Consider the following 20,248-nt stretch of genomic DNA (forward strand, 5'->3'; position numbering starts at 1 on the left):
GCACTCCAATGGACTGCTGATCACCCTCTTGACCATGTGACTGGTAATCCACACAATGGTGTCCAAACTCGCTCAGCAACAAGTAATACTTGTCTCTATGTAAATTTCTAATCTCAAATTGTGTCTGCCAATATTGGTGAAACCATGGTTGATCCTTCTTGGGTGGAAGCCATGCAAGAAGAACTAACACAATGTGAAAGAAATCATGTTTGGTTTCTTGTTCCTCCTCATTATGAACCCATTGGCACCCGATGGGTTTATAGAAATAAGATGGATGATGCTAGTGTAGTTGTTCGTAACAAGGCGAGACTGGTTGCACAATGGTATACTCAAGCTGAAGGCATTAACTATGATGAAACCTTTGCTCCAGTCGCTCATTTTGAGGCCAATCGGCTCTTTCTTGCTCACACTACCTACAAAGGCTTCACTGTCTACCAGATGGACGTCAAGAGTGCCTTCTTAAATGCAACTCTCGCTGAAGAAGTCTATGTTAAGCAGCCTCCTGGTTTTGAGGATCCAAAGCATCCTCATTATGTCTACAACTTAAATAAAGCTCTATATGGTCTTAAACAAGCTCCTCGAGCTTGGTATGACACATTGTCTACCTTCTTTCTTGACCATGGCTTTCGTAGAGGAACCATAGACATCACTCTCTTCATCTAAAAGCATAAAGTTGATGTTCTGTATGTTCAGATTTATGTCGATGACATTATCTTTGGTTCCATATCTACAAAACTCTGTCGAAAGTTCAGTTCTCTTATGTCTAGCACTTTCGAAATGAGTATGATGGGTGAATTAACCTTCTTTTTGGGGTTATAAATTAAGCAGCTTTCCACTAGAATATTTATCAATCAAGAAAAATATATGTGGGATATGTTGCATAAATTTGACTTCACCGTCTCGGAAACTGTTTGTGGAGGGACCGAGAAAAATGTTCTTCAAGAAAGTGTTGTAGGTGATGAGGAGTTGGGCAGTGAGTTCAGCCAACAGGATGATGAAGCTAAAATTAAACTCACTGCCACTGAAGTTGAAGAAGAAGACGTTGTTAGTGGTTTCTTAGAAGCTGACATGGGCTACTTACTAATCTCTTCACCGCCTACAGAATTTGAAGATGGTCCAGTGTCACTCTCTGATATGCCCCCACCTCCTTCTTACTTTCCAAGGCCCACTGCCCATCACAAACCAATTGGGTTTGTTGGTGATGATGTTGATTTTCCTCCCTTGAATGATGACGAACTTCTCAAGAAGATGGAAATATGTTTAAAGCATATCCTCAAGACTGGGGTTTATGATGAAGATAAGGAGGTTGATGATTATATTGTTATAGAAGTGCCACCCTCACATCATCCTGATTTCTTTGGCATTCCATGTTCTAAGTACCCATTTTCGCTGAAGGACCTTAAAGTGCCTTATCCCAAAGAAGCGACAACTGCTTTCACTACTGTGAACTTTCCTGGTCTTGATTATGTTGAAACGTACCAATTGCAAGAATTATTGAGAAGGGTGCAAATTTGTCAAAGCCAGGGGAATCGTCATGGGTATCTGTATGCCTGGCTGGTTGACAAAATGGCCGAAATGAATTTTGGGGCATTGGCCAAGTTTGAGGAGTTAGGTTGCTGGAAATGATACCTTGCAGGATAACTACGTAGAGGCTGCTGGCCCTACTGTAGTGTTTGGTGATAACTCCACTGGACAAACTGGTTATGGTCATCTCTCTAGTGGTCTTATTAAGTTCACCAAGGTTGCTTATGTTAATGGGTTAAAACATAATCTCATCAGCATAAGTCAACTTTCTGATGCCGACTACAAAGTAATTCTTGATAAGCATCAAGGCACTGTTGTAAATGTTAACAAGGAAGTCGTCTTGGTCTTTCCAAGAAAATGAGATGTATATCTTGTTGACTTCACTCCCATCAAAACTGATAGTGAGACTTGTTTCTTTGCCAAGTCAGCAGCTGAACTAAATTGGTTATGGCACAAACGTATGTCGCATGTGAATTTCAAAACCATCAACTCTCTGGCCAAAAAGAACCTTGTTTGTGGCCTTCCTCATCTTTCTTTTGAAAATGATAGACTCTATTGTGCTTGTGAAAAGGTAAAAGCCATAGAGCTACCTTCAAAACTAAGCAGGCCAATTCTATCTCTGGCTGCTTTCCTCTTCTTCACATGGACCTCTTTGGTCTAGTGAATGTCCAAAGTCTAAAGGGTAGCAGATACACTTTAGTTATTGTGGATGATAATTCATGATATACTTGGACAATTTTTCTTCATTCTAAGAGTGATTCTGCTAGGGAGATTATCAACTTCATCAAGAAGATGGAAAATCTCAATAGCATAAGAGTTAAAGAACTCGGGAGCGATCATGGTACTGAGTTCAGAAACCACACTCTTGAATCTTTTTGTGCTGATCAAGGGATCTCACAAAACTTCTTTTCTACTAGAACTCCTGAACAAAATGGTGTCGCTAAAAAGAGAAATAGAACTCTAATTGAGGCAGCACGTACCATGCTCAGTGAGTCTTCTTTGCCCAGCAAATCAGCAAATTCTGGGCAGAAGCTGTCAATACTGCTTGTCATAGTCAAAACCGATGTCTAATTGTTAAAAGACATGACAAGACATCATATGAGGTTTTGAAAGGCAAGAAACCTCAAATCAAATACTTCCATGTGTTTTGATGTCTTGTCTTCATTCTTAACAACAAGGATCACTTAGGAAAATTTGATCCCAAAGCTGATGATGGATACTTTCTTGGATACTCATCCATCAGCAAGGCCTTCAGAGTATTCAACATTCGCCTTCAGAAAGTAGATGAATCTATTCATGTTACTTTCAATGAAAGTTCATCAGCACTAAAGGACATTCAATCCTCTTCCTCTAAGGTCATTTTCAATGAGCTCGCCGATCCTCTTACTGAGGAAGCTGATTCATTTGATGATGCATCTTGCTCGCTGCCTGATAACAATCAGCATACCACACAGGATAGTTCAGATGATGTTGAACTAGAGCAAGTCGGTGCTCATATCTACTCGATTGAGCCAGTTGAGCCTATCTTAAGATCAATCCATGTTGAATCAGCCAAACTTAGATCACTGGCTGATGACGAGCATGTTGATGACTCTGGTGAGGATGAGTTTCATGATGCATCAGCTAATGTTGTTGATATGGAGTCCGCTGATGACTCCAACATGAATGATAACTCAAATCAGTCGAATGGCTTAACTGATCAAACTCCTGAACCCATTCTTATCATTGATCTCTCCTCTTATAACGGTCTCGTTGCTGCTCCCATCTCATAGTCTTCCGCTGACACTCTACTAGTTTCATCAAGTGCTCATGCACTTAAGTGGACATCTAGTCATCTAGGTCACCAAATCATTGGTAATCTTTAGCAGGGGATTACTACTTGATCAGTGACAAGAAACACATGTCTTTATGTCAACTTGTCTATGATCACTCCTAAAAACATAGGGGAAGAAATGGTTGATCCTTCATGGGTTGCTGCCATGCAAGAGGAACTTACCCAATTTCAAATACAGCATGTCTGGTTCTTAGTTCCTCTACCTCCTGGAAAAGAACCCATTGGCACAAAGTGGGTTTATAGGAATAAAATGGACGAAGATCGTATTGTTACACGTAACAAGGCTAGACTGGTTGCACAAGGTTACCATCAGGAAGAAGGTGTAGATTAAGTGAAATCTTTGCACCAGTGGCCCGATTGGAAGTTATTCGCTTATTCTTGGCACATGCTGCTTACAGAAACTTCACTGTATATCAAATGGATGTAAAGAGTGCTTTCCTAAATTGAAAACTTGATGAGGAAGTTTATGTTGAGCAGCCACCTGGTTTTGAAGATCCAACCAAGCCACACCATGTCTATCGTCTCTATAAGGCACTCTATGGTCTTAAACGAGCTCCCATAGCCTGGTATGACACTCTCTCAAAATTTCTTCTCTTTAATAACTTTCAGTGAGGGTCCATTGACAGCAACCTCTTTATTTATAGAAAGGGTGTTGATGCCTTATATGTTCAAATATATGTTGATGACATCATCTTTGGGTCCTCCAGCAAGAAACTCTGCACCAAGTTCAGCTCACTGATGTCTTCTCATTTTTAGATAAGCATGATGGATGAGTTGACCTTCTTTCTTGGTCTTCAAATTCGTCAACTCCCAAATGGGATTTTCATTAATAAGGATAAGTACATTCGAGACATGCTGGCTAAATTTGACATGTCCAATGTCACCACTAAGGCCACTCCTATGTCTCCTCCTAATAATCTCCATGTTGATCCTGATGGTAAGCATGTGAATCCCACTCACTATAGGGGAATAATTAGCTCACTGATGTATCTCACAATGAGACGTCCTGATATCATGTTTGCTACCTGCTTATGTGCAAGATATCAAGCCTCTCCTAGGGAGTCTCATCTTCTCGCTGTCAAGCGAATATTCAAGTATCTAAAAGGTACTTCCACATTGGGTCTCTGGTATCCCAAAGACTCTAACTTTGACTTAGTATCCTATTTTGATTCTGACTACGCTGGTTGCATGTTAGATAGGAAAAGCACCAGTCGTGTATGTCAACTGTTGGGGGGCGGGAAGCTGACTAGTTGGTCTAGTAAGAAACAGCATACATTGTCCATCTCCACTGTTGAAGCAGAATATGTTCAGCAGCGAGTTGTTGTGCACAAGTCCTCTGGATGAAAAACCAACTCGCTGACTATGACTTAGAATTCTCTAAGATTCCCATAATGTGTGACAATACAAGTGCAATTGCTATCACACACAATCCTGTTCAGCATTCCAAGACCAAACACATAGATATTAGGTATCATTTTATTCGTGACCATGTCATGAAAGGGGATGTTGAAATTTACTTCATTCCCACTGATGACTAGCTTGCTGACATATTCACTAAACCCTTAGATGAAACCAGATTCAAATATCTGATCAGTAAGTTAGGAATGCTGAATGGTGATTAAGCAACATGACTTGTCATATTTGCTAATAACTTCAACTCACATCTCTCTTATGAGTTGAAAAGTGACCTTCTTTGTCAACACCTTCTCCAGCGAGTTCAAGTGTGTCTTACTCGCTGAAAATAAAAGCAATGAATAGCTTAAAGTTTTCATCTAGTCCAGCAGCAAACGGTTGATGGTCAAGACATCTAAAATCCGTTGATCTTTGTTGCATTGGGAAAAGGCAAAACAAAAGTAATAGAGAGCTAAAAGTCTTTATCTAGTCTAGCAGCAAATGGCTGCTGGTAAAGACATCTAAAATCCATTGATCCCTGTGACTTTGGGAAAAGCAAAACAAAAGTAATAAAGAGCTAAAAGTCTCTATCTAGTCCAGCAGCAAACGGCTGATGGTAAAGACTAATAAAATCTATTAATCTCTGTTGCTTTGGGAAAAAGCAAAACAAAAGTAATAGAGAGCTAAAAGTCTTTATCTAGTCCAGCAGCAAATGGCTGCTGGTAAAGACATCTAAAATCCGTTGATCCCTGTGACTTTGGGAAAAGCAAAACAAAAGTAATAGAGAGCTAAAAGTCTCTATCTAGTCCAGCAGCAAACGGCTGATGGTAAAGACTAATAAAATCTATTAATCTCTGTTGCTTTGGGAAAAAGCAAAACAAAAGTAATAGAGAGCTAAAAGTCTCTATCTAGTCCAGCAGCAAACGACTGCTGGTAAAGACATCTAAAATCCGTTGATCTCTGTTGCTTTGGGAAAAGCAAAACAAAAGTAATAGAGAGCTAAAAGTCTCTATCTAGTCCACCAGCAAACGGCTGATGTTAAAGACTAATAAAATCCATGATCCCCGTTGCTTTGGGAAAAAGCAAAACAAAAGCAATAGAGAGCTAAAAGTCTCTATCTAGTCCAGCAGCTGGTAAAGACAAATAAAATCCATTGATGGCTGACAATTTGCCAAAAGTTGTATAAAGTTGGTCAGCGACCAACGTTAGTCGTGAAGTCGTTGGCTAACACTTGTTTTCTAAGTGAGGTAACCATTTTCCTTTAACTTAGTCGGTGGATATACTTAGATCTCAACCACTCTTTCATATGAGTATATCCAGTACGTACTTTTATTGATATTTTAATTGAAAATTCAAACGGTTACATCGATTTTCTCCATAATGGGCAACTTGTACACTGTATCCGCCGTAACCACTCGAGTATATTTAAAATAATGGTACAAGTTGTCACATCAAACCATTTTTCTACGTTACTCACATACGTATAATTAAACGTATTTTCTTAATATAAAATTATTTTACTGTACTTTCATTAGTACGAAATTAATTTCTTTTCTTTTTACCCGTTAATTTAATATGTAAATATTTATTACGTATGAGAGAGAACTGTGACGGTTCACTTTTGCAGTTATGGGGACCATATATATGCAAATCCTTTCCACTACCCTGTCTTTTGCGTTCATTTTTTTTCTCTCTCATTTTTTTCCTAAAATCTATCACTCTCTCTAAATCTCTCAAATCTCTTCCATATTCTCTCCAAAATCACAGTTCATCTTTCACTTGTTATTTCCTTCTTAAATCACATCAATGGCTTTTCCATCTGAATAGCAACCCCAAATAGCTGTGAATCCAAATATCTCTTCTGAGAATCCTGAGATTCAAGAAGCCTCGAAAAATGTTCCTCTATATCTTAAATCCAAGGTTTTTGATCCTGAAGGCACTGTTGCATCTGATCTAGTGTCCTTTCAAGTTCACAATTAAACCCAATAACTATCTTGGCTCACTGGAAATTCCTCCCAAAGTCAAAGGTTACTATCAAATGCTTGATTTCATCAGGGCATGTCCGGCTAGAAGGGCCATCTATAGGGATCCCAAAGAGATGTGTGTTCATCTCTCGAGGGAATTTTGGTGGACATGTGACTACAACCTCTCTAGCAGCACTATTTTCGGTACTGTTATGAAAGGAAAACACACCATCACCATCTCTGTTGACTTGTTAAGAGATGTTCTTCGTCTTCTTTCATAATCTGAAGAAAGACAATTTGTTGACTTGGTATCTACTGAGATGTGGAAGAAATAGTTGCTTTCCATAGGCTATGGAACAAACACAAAACCACCTCATACCGTTCACATCAACCCTCTTAAAAAGTTCCTGCCTGGAGTATGGAGGTTGCTTTTTACTCATGTCATTCAATGCCTTGGTGGGAACAGTGGGTCATTTGATCAGGCCACTGCTGCCCAGATGCAGATGATATATGCACTTGCAAATGGTGGCTTCATTGACTATGCAAGTGTCATTTTTGAAGATTTAAAGGCGAAAGTTGTTGCCAGAAACAGATCAAGCTCTGTACCTTTTACATGGTTCCACTAGCTGATCTTCAAGCACGAGCTAAAGGAGGAATATCTTCCCTATGGTGCTACTGTCTTCTCTTCTCCTAGGATTGCTAACACAGTGTACAAGGAACCTGCCTATGACGCTGAAGTGTTTATTGCTAAGTATGTTGTGCTCACTCCAGCAACGAAACATGTACTTTACTCTACGTATCCTAACGTGTATAAGAAGGTTGGAGCTTCAGCACCACCAACTTATGTAGCTATTGGATCACCACCTACTCAACCCTCTGGAGCTGGTTCGCTGGTAAACCCTGTAGGTGCAATTTTTGAGCACCTTTTATTGTCCGCTGCAATGCAATTCTGATGGCTGGTCGTTGTGAAAAGATGGCATTAACAAGGTCGTGATGACATCACCACGAAGACAAGTTCGTGTGGATCTGTTTCAAAGCCTACGAACTTGTAGGAAGCCTTGCTTTTTTCTACAGCCTAAATATACTAGAATTAGGTTACAATTATGCTTTAACGATTTTATTTGCAATAGATTTTGATCATAGCGCACAGGGTAGAGATCTATACCCTGTGTCAGTCAGATGTATACTAATTTGGTGTAATGTTCATATAATTAAAGATATATTATGATTTTTACATCTGTCTTTATCTCTTATTCTTCATATATTCGTGTATTATATGTCCATTAATTTACAGAAACCTCAAAGTCGATTATGAATGGATTCCGCACTTTCATAGTCGAATTGGTCACGATTTAAACGATCTGACGTGTTTCAACAAACCCCCAGCAGCCTCAAAGCTCCCAAAAAGTCCAAGAAAACACAAGGCAAACCGTCTTCCACTTCACCTCCTGCTGATGTACCAAAACAAAAGCAGCGAGTACCAAAGGGCTTAACCACTAAGGCTAAGACGTCCTCACAGCCCAAGGACATTAGAAACCCAGCCAGCCCATCAGCAGCCTCAAAAAAGGTTGCTGATGAGAAAAAGGGTAACAGCAAGCAGCTACCTCAATCATCTGTAGGAGAGGTTGGTGTAGAACAAGGGTCACCCCAGCCCATTAGGGTTGAGTCTAACCCTGAAACTATTCCCTCTTCTTTACCCTTTGAGTTGTTGTCAGCAGCCAGATCACAGGTGATGCTAGAGACAACACATTCTACGGCTGATGACGTTTCAGTGCTACAACACACTGAGACAGAGGCACCAAACTCACCAACTCCCTTAAATTTCTCTCTGGATGAAAGGCAAGTCGTTGTGGGTGATGTTGGAAATGTCGTTGAGGGTGAAAATATCGAAGAAAGGGAAAATGTCAAAGGCAATGTTGATTTGGAAAATGTGACAATTGCTGGTGATGTTGCAGATGTTAGTGGAAGGGATGAAGAAATGGTTGAAGTTGAAGTGGTTTTTGTGGCCGATGAATTCCAACTGGATTCCAATAACCATGCTGATGAAAAGGAGGCCAATGACATGGAAATGGACAAAGATGATGAAGAGGTTGCTGTTGTTGCTGATAATGCAGCAATAAATGATGAAAATATTGTGCCAGCAGTTCTCACTGCCAGGCCTAAACTCCAACAGTACAACTAGTGAACACCATGCTATCTCTGGGCATGCCTTTCTCACTTCAAGCTGTTCCCAGTTTTCAGTCTCTGCTGCCAAAAGAAGTGGAGTCTCTTCCAGCAAAAGAGTTGGGTATTTCTTACTTCACCAACTCTTTGTCTCGATTAGAAAGGGTTGAGCATCAACTGAATGATCTCACCAAGGCTGCCAAGCTAGCTATCAATCTCAAAGATCTTGAATCTGACAGGTTGATACAAACATTAACAAGCTGGTACAACAAGCAGAATGAAAACACCGCCAGCATCGAGACACTCAAAGAAAAATTTGTCTCCATGACCGCTGATCAAGAAAAACTTTGTATCTCTGCCAACATCATCAAAAAGGATCAGCATGTCATCAAGAGTACTACTCGCTCTTTGTTCAAGCTTGGTAATACCACCAGCTACTCAGCAAAGAAGGCAGCATCAACTAGCAACAATGCTGCTACCAAAATAAAGAAGTTGGTTGATCTCATCACTCCTCTAGCCACTCAAATCGAAAGCAATACCAAGGCAATCAATGCCTTGGAAAAACAGGTGGCTGATCTTCCCACTCCTCAAGTCTCTTTCACCGAGGAAGATCGTCAGAGGCATGTCAAGTTGGAGAAAAAGGTTGGTGAAATAAAGAATCTGCTGTCACAACTGGTAAATCAACAGTCGAAATAGCCAGCAACTATGGAAGTAGTTATTAACAATACAACTTCCAAGGGGAGAAAGTTGATGCTGCTGTTTTAGACTTGGTTGGTGAGGCAGTAAACAAAGCCCTGGAGAAGATATATGAAGAATCTGCTGAAGAAGTGTTAGCTGAAGAAGCGACAACAACAGATGGTGTAACCAAAGCTGATGAAAAGGCAATTGTGACAGTAAGTGAAGGAAAGGAAAGTGAAGTTCCCCTTGCTGGTGCTGAGGGGGAGATCGAGAAGGTCGTTAATATTGAAGTTCCCCCCGCTAGTGTTAAGGGGGAGCATGAAAAAGAAGATGTGAATAATGAAGTTCCCCCCGCTGGTGTTGAGGGGGAGCATGAAAAAGAAGATGTGAATGTTGAAGTTCCCCCTGCTGGTGTTGAGGGGGAGATTGAAAAGGAAAATGTTGTTGAAGCTCCCCCAGCTGGTGTTGAGGGGGAGCAACAAATGGTGATTGCAAATGCTCCTCAATTTGAAGTGCTCAACGATGTTGGGGAGCAGTTTGCCCCCAATGAACTCAAAGCAGCATGGGAGGCCAGGTTTGCTACAGAAATGCGCACTGACAGATCCAAGCAAGTGCTTTCAATCTTTCATCCGCGCTTCCTTGGGAATGTTGTCATTGCTCTAATGACTGAATCCTAGAAACAACACCTGGCCAGGATTCAGCACAAGAAACCTTCTTCTTCTTCTGCATCACTTCCTTCTGCTGCTCAATTATCCATCCAATCTTCAGCAGGTCACCAACACCAAATGATTGATATTACGGCACTCACTGCTAAAGGAAAGACACAAGAAGAGGCCATCAAGGAGCTGAATAGACTCAAAGAAAATCAAGAAAATAAAAGGAAAAATCTTGAGTACATCAAGCAGCTGCCTAATCTGGAAAAAGATCATTTGGATGGTGAGCAGCGAATGCTTCTGAAGACTGGTGGTGCTAAAGCTTTATATGTTGAAGTTGAAAAACAGATGAGTGAAAAGAGAAAAGCTTTTGAAGAAGAAAAGGCCAAATGGTTGAAGTATATGGAGGACGGGAAGAGGCCTCAAAGGATAGTTGCTGATGAGGCCTTCAAAGCTGAAATGGGTCTTAAGACCAACCTAAAAATCTTAAAAGAAGGTGCTGACAGGCCAATCAAACTTGAAGGGTTCAAACCCACCACTCTGGGTGCCTCTGAATGGTTTGAAGTTTACATGCTGGTTAAGGATAAGAAGGCTGTCAGTTATGAACAACTTCAAAAGATGCTCATGGATTATTTTGAGAAGGCCAGAGAGTATGAAACCAAGTTCAAGGCAGACTTGCCCATGCTGAGGCAAATGTTTGGTACACCGGCAGCCGTCACCACATCAGCTGGCAAGAGGGTTCAAAGAAAAGGAAAGAAGCTTATCAACCCTTGTCTGCTGACCTTCCTCCCATCTCTGGTGATGCTGCATTGAATTCAGACTTCCTCCCAGAAGTTTCTTTGAAGACGGGAGAGTGCTTGAGACACCTGCTGGCATATTTTTCAACAACTTTCAAAATGATCAGCTCTTTTTCCTGTTGGCAGAGATTGAAAAGGCCTCCACTGGGTTTCTGATCAGCATCAAAAGAAGATTTGAAAAAATGACAAGTGCCAGATCGGTGATTGGCAAAATTGTTGAAGAGCTGTTGAAACCTCATAGAAGAGATGATCTGGTGCTATATATTGCCAAGCAAGAAAAAGTTTGGGAGATTGAAGCTGCTAATCTTTAGATGTCTTCCATTGTAAATGCTTTATGCATCAGCTTGTAATGTTCTCAAAAGGATATATATAAAACATCTTTCTACCATTATTCTTTTTCTAGTCTAGTCTACTCAGCAAGTCTTCTCAGCGTGTAGGGGAAAATTGTTGAGTCAAGGATTCGCTGACCAGACTTGGTCGCTGACGTAAGTCGTTAGCGAGTCATCAGCGAGTCACTAACTCTTGTCAGCGGGTGGTTTACTTTCCAAGTTGTGAGTCAAGGCGGGAAGATTTCAATCACAAGAAGACAAGAGTCACGCGGTGGTTCATACAACTGTATTTTACCTTGTAAGGAAAATGACAAGGATTTTCTCTCTCATACCCGATTTGGTAAAAAAGACAAAGGCTCCTGCATGCAAGTACTTCGAGCCAATAAGATGTCGACAACCACCATTCTATCACTATCATTGTAAGGTTGTGTTGCCCTAATTCCTCCCCTATATAAAGCAACACAACCGCACCATTTACACTTTATGTGTGTCACCACAAGTGTGCTTCTTTCTTTCTTGTAATTGTTTAAGTTTTTAGTGTGTCTAAACTTAGCAATTGTTAGTTCTTTTATTCTTGTAAGTCAAGTTGTAATATCGACCATGTATTCACTATGTAATCAATGATACATATGATTAAACTTGCATAGATTCTTGTAATAGAACTGCACACTTGTTATTGTTCTTTACATTCATGTCTTGTTTAATTACATATATATAAGTGTGCAAATTGTGGACTGTCAGCTAAGCTTTCACAGGACATGCGTATTTTTCAACATATGGAATAGGATCTCTTGTTTTCAACTTGATTGATGAAGTTGGAAATATCTTGACCTTTAGATTAAAATTAAGGGTCTTGATTTTAATCTAAGGGTCAAGATTTATCTAACGTCACGTTAGGTAAATTGAGAAAATCCTCTCCCTTGTTATAATACTTATTAATTAACAAGGACATTATTGTCTTTTTTGGTTACCAATGAAAATAAAACATGGGCCACAATAAAGAATAAAAAAAACAGTTATTGAAAAAATCACATTACATTTTATGTAAGTCCCAACTCAATAGATGGTACTAACTGAAGACAACTTTATGTCGATGGTGAGATTACTTTGCAATGTACACACTAATCTAGAGATGACCAGTTGCAGTGTGTAGATAACAGGTTATTGGTTAGATTACTTATTAAGGTGACAAGGTGTAATAAGTAAAGACAATGCAATAAGTAAATACTTGTAAAGTAAATTGGTGAGACAATGTGTAATTTTCAAGTGTAATTTATTTATTAATGTTAAATAAATTACAAGGTTGTTGCGGAACCAAGATAATACAATAATGTAAATATCCTAACAACCTATGAAATACAATTAATCTAATACTTGGAAAATCTCTAAACAATCGAAACACTTAAAATTGTGGAATGTTCGTTTTTGCGATTAAGAGAATATTGGATAAGTTCACCAAGAATGCAAATGTTTGAGTATGCAAAGTTGTTTCTTGGTTGTGCAAAGACCTCTATCTATAAACAAAGTTGCCATTGGAATTCCATCTTTGTCGTACAAACATGGTTGAGAGCATTTAAGAAAGCAATTTGATTTCCTTTGAAATGCTTGATAAAGTATGACATAAAGTCACTTTATCCAACATGTTTTATGTACTTTTGTACTTTATTCATAGATAAATGCTATTATCCGGATAAAGATAGATAAAGTAAAGAGGTCTTCCTCGTAATCAGTGTAAAGCTTTGTAAGTACTTTACACTGATGATTCTCCGGTTTTGATCTGGTTAGAATGTCCACTGGGCTTCGCTGCCATGGTCATTATCTTTCTTCAACTTGTTGTCTTCGACTTCAATTGGAATATCTTCAGGTTTGATCAGATCTCAACTGGAGGAAGCCTTCAGTTGCATTAACTGTACATTGCAACTGGACTTCTAACATTTTTGGACAAATCAACTAGTCTCCAGATGCAACTAGTATATTTATAAATATACCAATTTGTACTGTGTTATGGGTATAAAGCCTAACCATTTTCCTGCTAATGGAATGAATCTTTGTACTTAAAAAAAATGTGTGCTTAATTTAGCAACAATGGTATGTTACATATAAATCATGAAGTGCTCTCGTTGTAATTTCATGTGCAATGAATAAAGGTATATTACTTTTACAGTTGGATCTTACATCTCCGTTATATATTTGAAAATTTTGTCTAATGAATAAAGGTATTAAGTAAGATGTAAGTTGTAGGGGTATATTAGATATTTCATATATCTAAACTGTTAAGTAATTTAACAAATCATGTACAATCTTTTCCTTTTTTTAAAAAATATAAATAAAAATGAGAACATGTACAATCTATTATCTATTATTACCTATATAGAAAGCATTTAGCTTGTTTTGTTTATAGAAATTTTTTAAAAATTCAAGATTTGAAATGTTATATATACCCTAAAATATTGTGAATTTATTGTAAACATAATTTAAAAATAATAATACTTATCTAAAATATCAACTTAAACATAATATTCTTTTATTATGTATTAATAACATTTTTATAAATAGATAATTTGTAATTCTAACAAGCTAGACTCTAACAAAGTAATACTATATTAATATTATCAAATTTTATTTTTGACTCATAATAGTATTATATTAATCATTAGAATCAAAATATATCGAGAAATTAATATACGGTATTTGTCGCCTTCGCATGTTCTGGATATATATAGTGCTAGTTTTTATAAAGGTGCATACAAATATAGATATAGATAAGAAGAGAATCTTACAAAATTTTCTCGTGCCAATACGTTGAGTAGTATCTCCATTTCCTTTAAGAAATAATAGGGTGGAAAAAATAAATATCTCGTTAAAAAACCCAAAAAATAATTACAGTGAAAGGACAATCTTACATTACTTTCACGTGTCATCCTTCGTTGCAACTGTGCGTCAAGTCCTAAGATACCTTGGGCCACAGCACCTTGGGATATATCGAAGTTTTGTATCTGCTCCTCGATCCATTAATTAAGTAATAACATAATGGGAAAAACATTTGTATACAACAATAACAACGGTACCCATTCCCAGCATAAGCCGAGGTATTAGGGAGGTATGATGTAGACAGACCTTACCTCTAATCAAGGGTAGAGAGGTTGCTTCCAAATCTACCATAATGAAAGGGACCTCCGGCACAGGGCTAATACCCTTGCAAAAATACCCAACAGCCAAGACGAAGCCAAAGCCGAAAAGGGAGAAAGCTCTCGATCTCACCCCCTCAATCTCAAACTCTCAATCCCGATCTCCGGAAACTCATACTCCGATCTAGATCTGGAGTTGTTACCGTTGGGAAAGGGAGAGAGAGAGGGAGTAGAGAGAGTTTTTTTTTTCTTTATGAAAACCATAAAAATTATAACAAATGAGGTCTTACATAATTTTCGCTTTTCATCCATTCTGTAAGCTTCTTATACTTTTCTAATAAAGGTAAGTGTTGTATCTCCTCAGCAAGTTGTCTTGCATTTGACGGTATTGCATACTGTTGTGATGGCTGTTGTTGCTCTTCAAAATTTAAGCATTGTTTATTCTTCTCCTTTAAAGCCAAAATAAGATGGGGAAAGATTATACTATGCTTAAACCAAAATAATGATAATAACAAACCAAAAAAAATTATAATAAAAACCGAGTCTAACTCTAACATCCTAAACCTTTCTATCTTTGGCTTTGACCGTTAGTTGACTTTTGACGTCATTAGTTTCTTAAAATGCTAAGTAATTTACTACTGTTGTTTAGATAATCAATGTGATGCTTGAAGAAGTTTTTAATGATTATGAGATGGTATCCTAGTTTTCGGCTTGCCATTAAAGTGCTTGTTTGGTCATTTGAGTTTCCGGTTCGTTAATTAGAGCCTTAACGGTCGTTAGTTAAGCTTCATGTAAAACTATCCCACATAGGTGAACTTAGTACTAAATAATGAAAATTGTCGGTGGTCTCCTAATGTTGATCCAATGCAGGTTATATGACCACAGGGGTGGGTTATTTTGAGAACCATCAAAAAAAAAAAAACGCGAGAACCAATCTGGGCCATTGATTTTGATCTTGATGATATTTAATTTTCTCTCTCCTCATTTTCACCCAATTCATTCAAATGGTTATATCTCACAAACCGTACATCGTTAAACCAAAAAAAAAGCATGGGTAGTCTTAAAATTTTGTGCTCTTTCATTAGAGATGCGACTTGATATACTTTTGACAAACTTTTAAATTTCGATTTTTTTTTAATTTTTTTTTTTAGCGATAATCCTACACATGTGTAGGATGTATATCCTACACATGTGTAGGACGTCCTACACATGTGCAGGACATGTGTAGGGTATACATCACACACATCCTACACATGTGTAGGTTATACATCCTACACATGTGTAGGTATGTCCTACACATATGCAGGTAAAAAAAAAAAATCGAAAAAAAAAAAATTTTGAAATTTAAAAGTTTGTCAAAAGTATATCAAGTCGCATCTCTAATGAAAGAGGACGAAATTTTAAGACTACCCATGGTTTTTTTTCGTCTAACGATGCACGGTTTGTGAGATAAAACGTTTTGAAAAATTTGGATGAAAGTGATGAGAGAGAAAAAAGGAGATGAGATGTGTGGCCCAGATTGGTTCTCGCGTTCTTTTTTTTTATGGTTCTCAAAATAACTTTCCTCATATGACCACATATTTAAAGTTCGTTAGTAATTTGGATCACAAGTGAAAATGGAGTAAACTTTTGTGGGCTAAAAGTGTAATTTATAAAACCTAGGTTTAATTTCGTGACGACCACAGAGACCAAATTTGAATATTCAATAAAAAAAAAAGGAATTCAGGCATTGAGATAAGATAATAATGTGCAAAAATCTAAACAAATTTAGATAAGATATATCTAGCTAGAGAAAAGACAAAAAAAAATAAAAAAATAAGAAGAAGTTCTCGTTCTTGTTCATGATCGAACATTAATATCTCGTGATAAATATTATTGTTGGTATGTTGTTATGTTATGAAATATGGAATGTGTAATCTAATCTTATGATACACATATAGATTCAAAGCATTGACTAGTGCAATATACAATGCATCAATAGCCCGATATATATAAAGATTTCACTATAAAAAATTTGTCGTTTGTATACACCACTTTTTAAATATGTGAAAAAAAAATTTATGTTGTTCGCACTTAAAAATGTGTACAAATAGTCTACACTAAAAAGTGTGAAAAAGCTTACAAGTTTCACATTTAAAAGTGCGAAGAAAACTTTTACACACTAATAAGTGTGTAAAATATTAGATTTGTACGCACTTTTATTTGTAAAGATAATTTCTTTGCGGGTGATTTCTACACACTATAGAAATCATTTCTTCGCAGTTGAATTTTACACAAGTGCGAAGAAATCGCTCGCGAAGAAATCGCTCGCGAAGAAATGATCTCCACACTTATAAGTGTGTAAAGTATAAAATTTGTACACACTTATTAGTGTGAACATTTTTCTTCGCACTTTTAAATGTGAAGCTTCACACTTTTCTTCACATTTTTAAGTGGGAGGTATTCAACAAAATTTTACACACTTTTCACAAGTGTGTAGAAATAATTAATTTGTTTGTAGTCTTTTTTTAGAAAAAGTTATTTAATAGTATAAAAGTGTACCTGAAAGAGCAAGGTTCTCTCAAGCTCGTTGACAACTATTTTCATTGTTGGACGTTGGGCTTGAGTTTCCGCAACACACTGATATGCTATTTCTATGAATTTGTTCAAAGAATTTTTGTTGGGTACAATGAAATTGTTTTCACCACTTTCCCCCTTTAATCTGGGATCCATCATTTCCTTTAGTGTTCCCTCGAGGAAGCATCGTCGTGCCACATATGCCAAGCCTTGGTCGCTCTCCTTAAGGTAAATTTTGTCATAGGCTGACCTTCCACATAAAAGTTCAAACAAAACTACTCCGAAACTATATACATCTGACTCCCTCTTTAACTTGCCAGTTATCTTGTACTCGGGATCCCCGTAACAACGAGTGTCAGCAATAGTATCTACGCAAAGAGAGTCATCGTCTTGATTCGGGGGTAGGAATAGCGACATCCCAAAGTCAACAAGCTTTGCCCCCAAATTCTCATCAAGTGCAATGTAGCGGCTCCTTGTATCATGGTGTATTATCCTCTTTTGATCTTCCATCTCGGAGTGGAGGTAATTCAATGCGTGTGCTACATCGAGGCAGATTTTCAGACGTTGTTCCCAAGTAAAAGGCATGCCTTTAATGTTTCCAAAGTAATCATCAAGGCGTCCTTTAGAAAGATGCTGAACGACAAGGATCATCTCAGAACCTTCATAACAAACTCCGAGTAGTTTGACTATGTTGGGATGCTTACAAATAGTAAGAATTTCAAGTTCTGTAAAGAACCTTTCTTTCCTTTGGTTGTATTCTCCATGTTCGATATCCATGCGTTTGATAACCACGCTGGTTAGTTCACCTCTATCATTCCCTTCTACGGAGCAAGGATTTTCTTTATCAAAATCTCCTTTGTATATGGCAGAGTATCTGGTATACTCCATCCGCTTATCAGAGGAAAAATTATCGGTGGCCACCAGTATATCACTTAGTCGAATCTGGAAGTCACTGAGTTGGATATTCAAGTTCTTTTTCAAGTTCTTTTGCTGCAATATTGTCACCAGGGTAAAAATTGTATGTGTTACGACAAGACTTGATACATAGAACACTTGTTTGGAGTCTTAACATCAGATGAAATTGGCAAATAAGTTAATAGACATAAAATTAAAATTAGTATAAGTAGGAAGGTCTTACGAAATTTTCTAACGGCTGCTGATGTTCCAACGTTTTCTCAAGATCATTGACAATATCGTTCATATTTGGACGTTGTAGTCGCTCCTTCTTTAAACAAGAATATGCTGCTTTTGAGAAGCTGGCGAGTGATTGTGGGGCCAGTTGATATCGTAGATCCGGATGGATTATATCATTCAGTGTACTCATTTCATAGTGAGATCTGAATAATGGTGCTAAAAATCTATTATCCACTGCATTTGGAATGAAGGCTTTCCTCCAGCATAATATTTCACATAAAACGACTCCAAATGAGTAGATATCTGACTTATGGGTTACTCCTCCCATCTTTACAATTGATGGGTCCATATACCCTGTTGTGCCAATAGCTTTTGAAATACGAACAACACGGTCCATTCGATTTACAGATTGTTTGATGGAAAATTCGAAACCAGATAACTTGGCCTCCCAGTTATCATCTAATAAAACTGTGGAGCTGTTGATGTTTCGGTGTATGACACTATGATCACCTAGTAGCCCCTCAACGTTATGGATGTGTTGCAAAGCACGTGCAACGCCAAGACATATTTTCAATCTTTGAATCCATGTGAGGGATGGGTCGGTTAGATACTCCGAGAGACTTCCTTTGCTCGCCTCATGCTTGTTTAGGATGATGATCTTCTCACCTTTCTCGTCACAAAACCCAATCAGTGAGACAATATTTTCATGCTTGAGACTAGAAAGCACAGAAATCTCCGTCCAGAACTCAACGTCTCCTTGACCTTGCTTTAGATCTAATCTCCGAGCAGCAATGTTCACCAACTTCCCGGAGGACAGCAAGAGTTGTCCTCTATAAACCTTCCCGAAATCACCTTCGCCGATTACGTATTTCTCATCAAAGTTGTTGGTGGCCTTTACAACCTCTTCAAGTGGGATTTTTAAGTGAGCAAACGTCGTGGATGCCATATTTCTGTTTATCAGGTAAAAAGAAAAAAACAGTTGGTTAAAAATTATTGTTAAGTAACATATATACATACAAACAACCACCACAAACATGCTGGAAATTCTAAGTTATAAATATTATTTTAATATAAAATGTTCAAGTGAATAGATATGTTAAAATAAAATTTAAAAGTGTATTTAGCTAATGTGTGTTTGTCCCACATTGATAGAAGTATAAAGATTAAGTATGTTTATAAAGAGGAGTGTTGGAGAAATTATAATTTCTTATAAAAGCCTACACCCCAAGTGGGCGAGGAGGGTGTGGGGATGCGGTCGTGGCGATGAGACGTCTTAGTGGCGCACTTTGCACTTTATGACTGCCAATGTATGGTTCACGATTATAGCTTCCATGGCTCTTTGCCGGTTGGCTGGATATTGAATAATTGAATCCGATAACAACTAGGTTAGTCCTTTATTAAGGATAATCTCTTGATTAATCCTTTTAACTTCTTGTTTCAAGAAATTTTGGTATGGACTTATTATAAAGACCTAATTATAAAAAGATATTTAAAATATCTGTAGAGACAAGCGTCTCATTTCTTTATTTAAATTAACCAAATAAAGTTTAATTTTGAATAGATGATCTATATGAGCATGTCTATCGATAGAATCATGTATCAATTAGATTATATTTTTTGTACGGATAATCTCTTGATTAACCCGATGTATATCCTCTTTAAAGAATTTTAAGTATAAACCATAATTAAATTAAAGTCTTACAAGTATCTAATAATATGTCTATCAAAGACATATTTTCAAATGATTAATTATTTGAATTTCTGACAAATTTTTCGTAGATTGCCTTTAAAATATAGTAATTAGTGGGAAATCTATAGAAAATCTTCCCACGGATTTCTCACAGATAAACCAAAACAAATTTTACAAAATACTCCCCATGTATTTCCCACGGATTTTCTTTGGATGTATAAGTCTGTGGGTAATTGTGGGAATTATTTCCCACTGATTACACACAGTTTCAATTTATTCGTAGGTAATTTGTGGGAAATATTTCCCACGATTTACCGACGGATAACACAAGACCATTTTTCAAAGTATTTGTCACGGATTACTTACGAAACTGATTCATGATGGGTCAACTATGGGAATTTTTCCC

The 20,248-nt window shown here is 37.6% G+C and overlaps 1 protein-coding gene across 1 annotated transcript in view; it reads right to left on the minus strand.

The window, feature by feature from the left end:
• Positions 1–20,248, minus strand: part of LOC122598806 — a 42,806-nt gene that overhangs the window by 16,333 nt on the left and 6,225 nt on the right. The window contains exons 2-6 of the mRNA XM_043771293.1: positions 18,157–19,102; positions 17,004–18,008; positions 14,753–14,911; positions 14,238–14,330; positions 14,115–14,156 (exon numbers count right to left, since the gene is read on the minus strand). Coding sequence (XP_043627228.1) covers positions 14,115–14,156; positions 14,238–14,330; positions 14,753–14,911; positions 17,004–18,008; positions 18,157–19,098 — 2,241 coding nt within the window. The 5' untranslated portion in view covers positions 19,099–19,102. The remainder of the gene's footprint in view (positions 1–14,114; positions 14,157–14,237; positions 14,331–14,752; positions 14,912–17,003; positions 18,009–18,156; positions 19,103–20,248) is intronic.

The sequence above is a fragment of the Erigeron canadensis genome, chromosome 5 (genome assembly GCF_010389155.1).
Source record: "Erigeron canadensis isolate Cc75 chromosome 5, C_canadensis_v1, whole genome shotgun sequence".
In the NCBI taxonomy this organism is placed as follows: Eukaryota; Viridiplantae; Streptophyta; class Magnoliopsida; order Asterales; family Asteraceae; genus Erigeron; species Erigeron canadensis.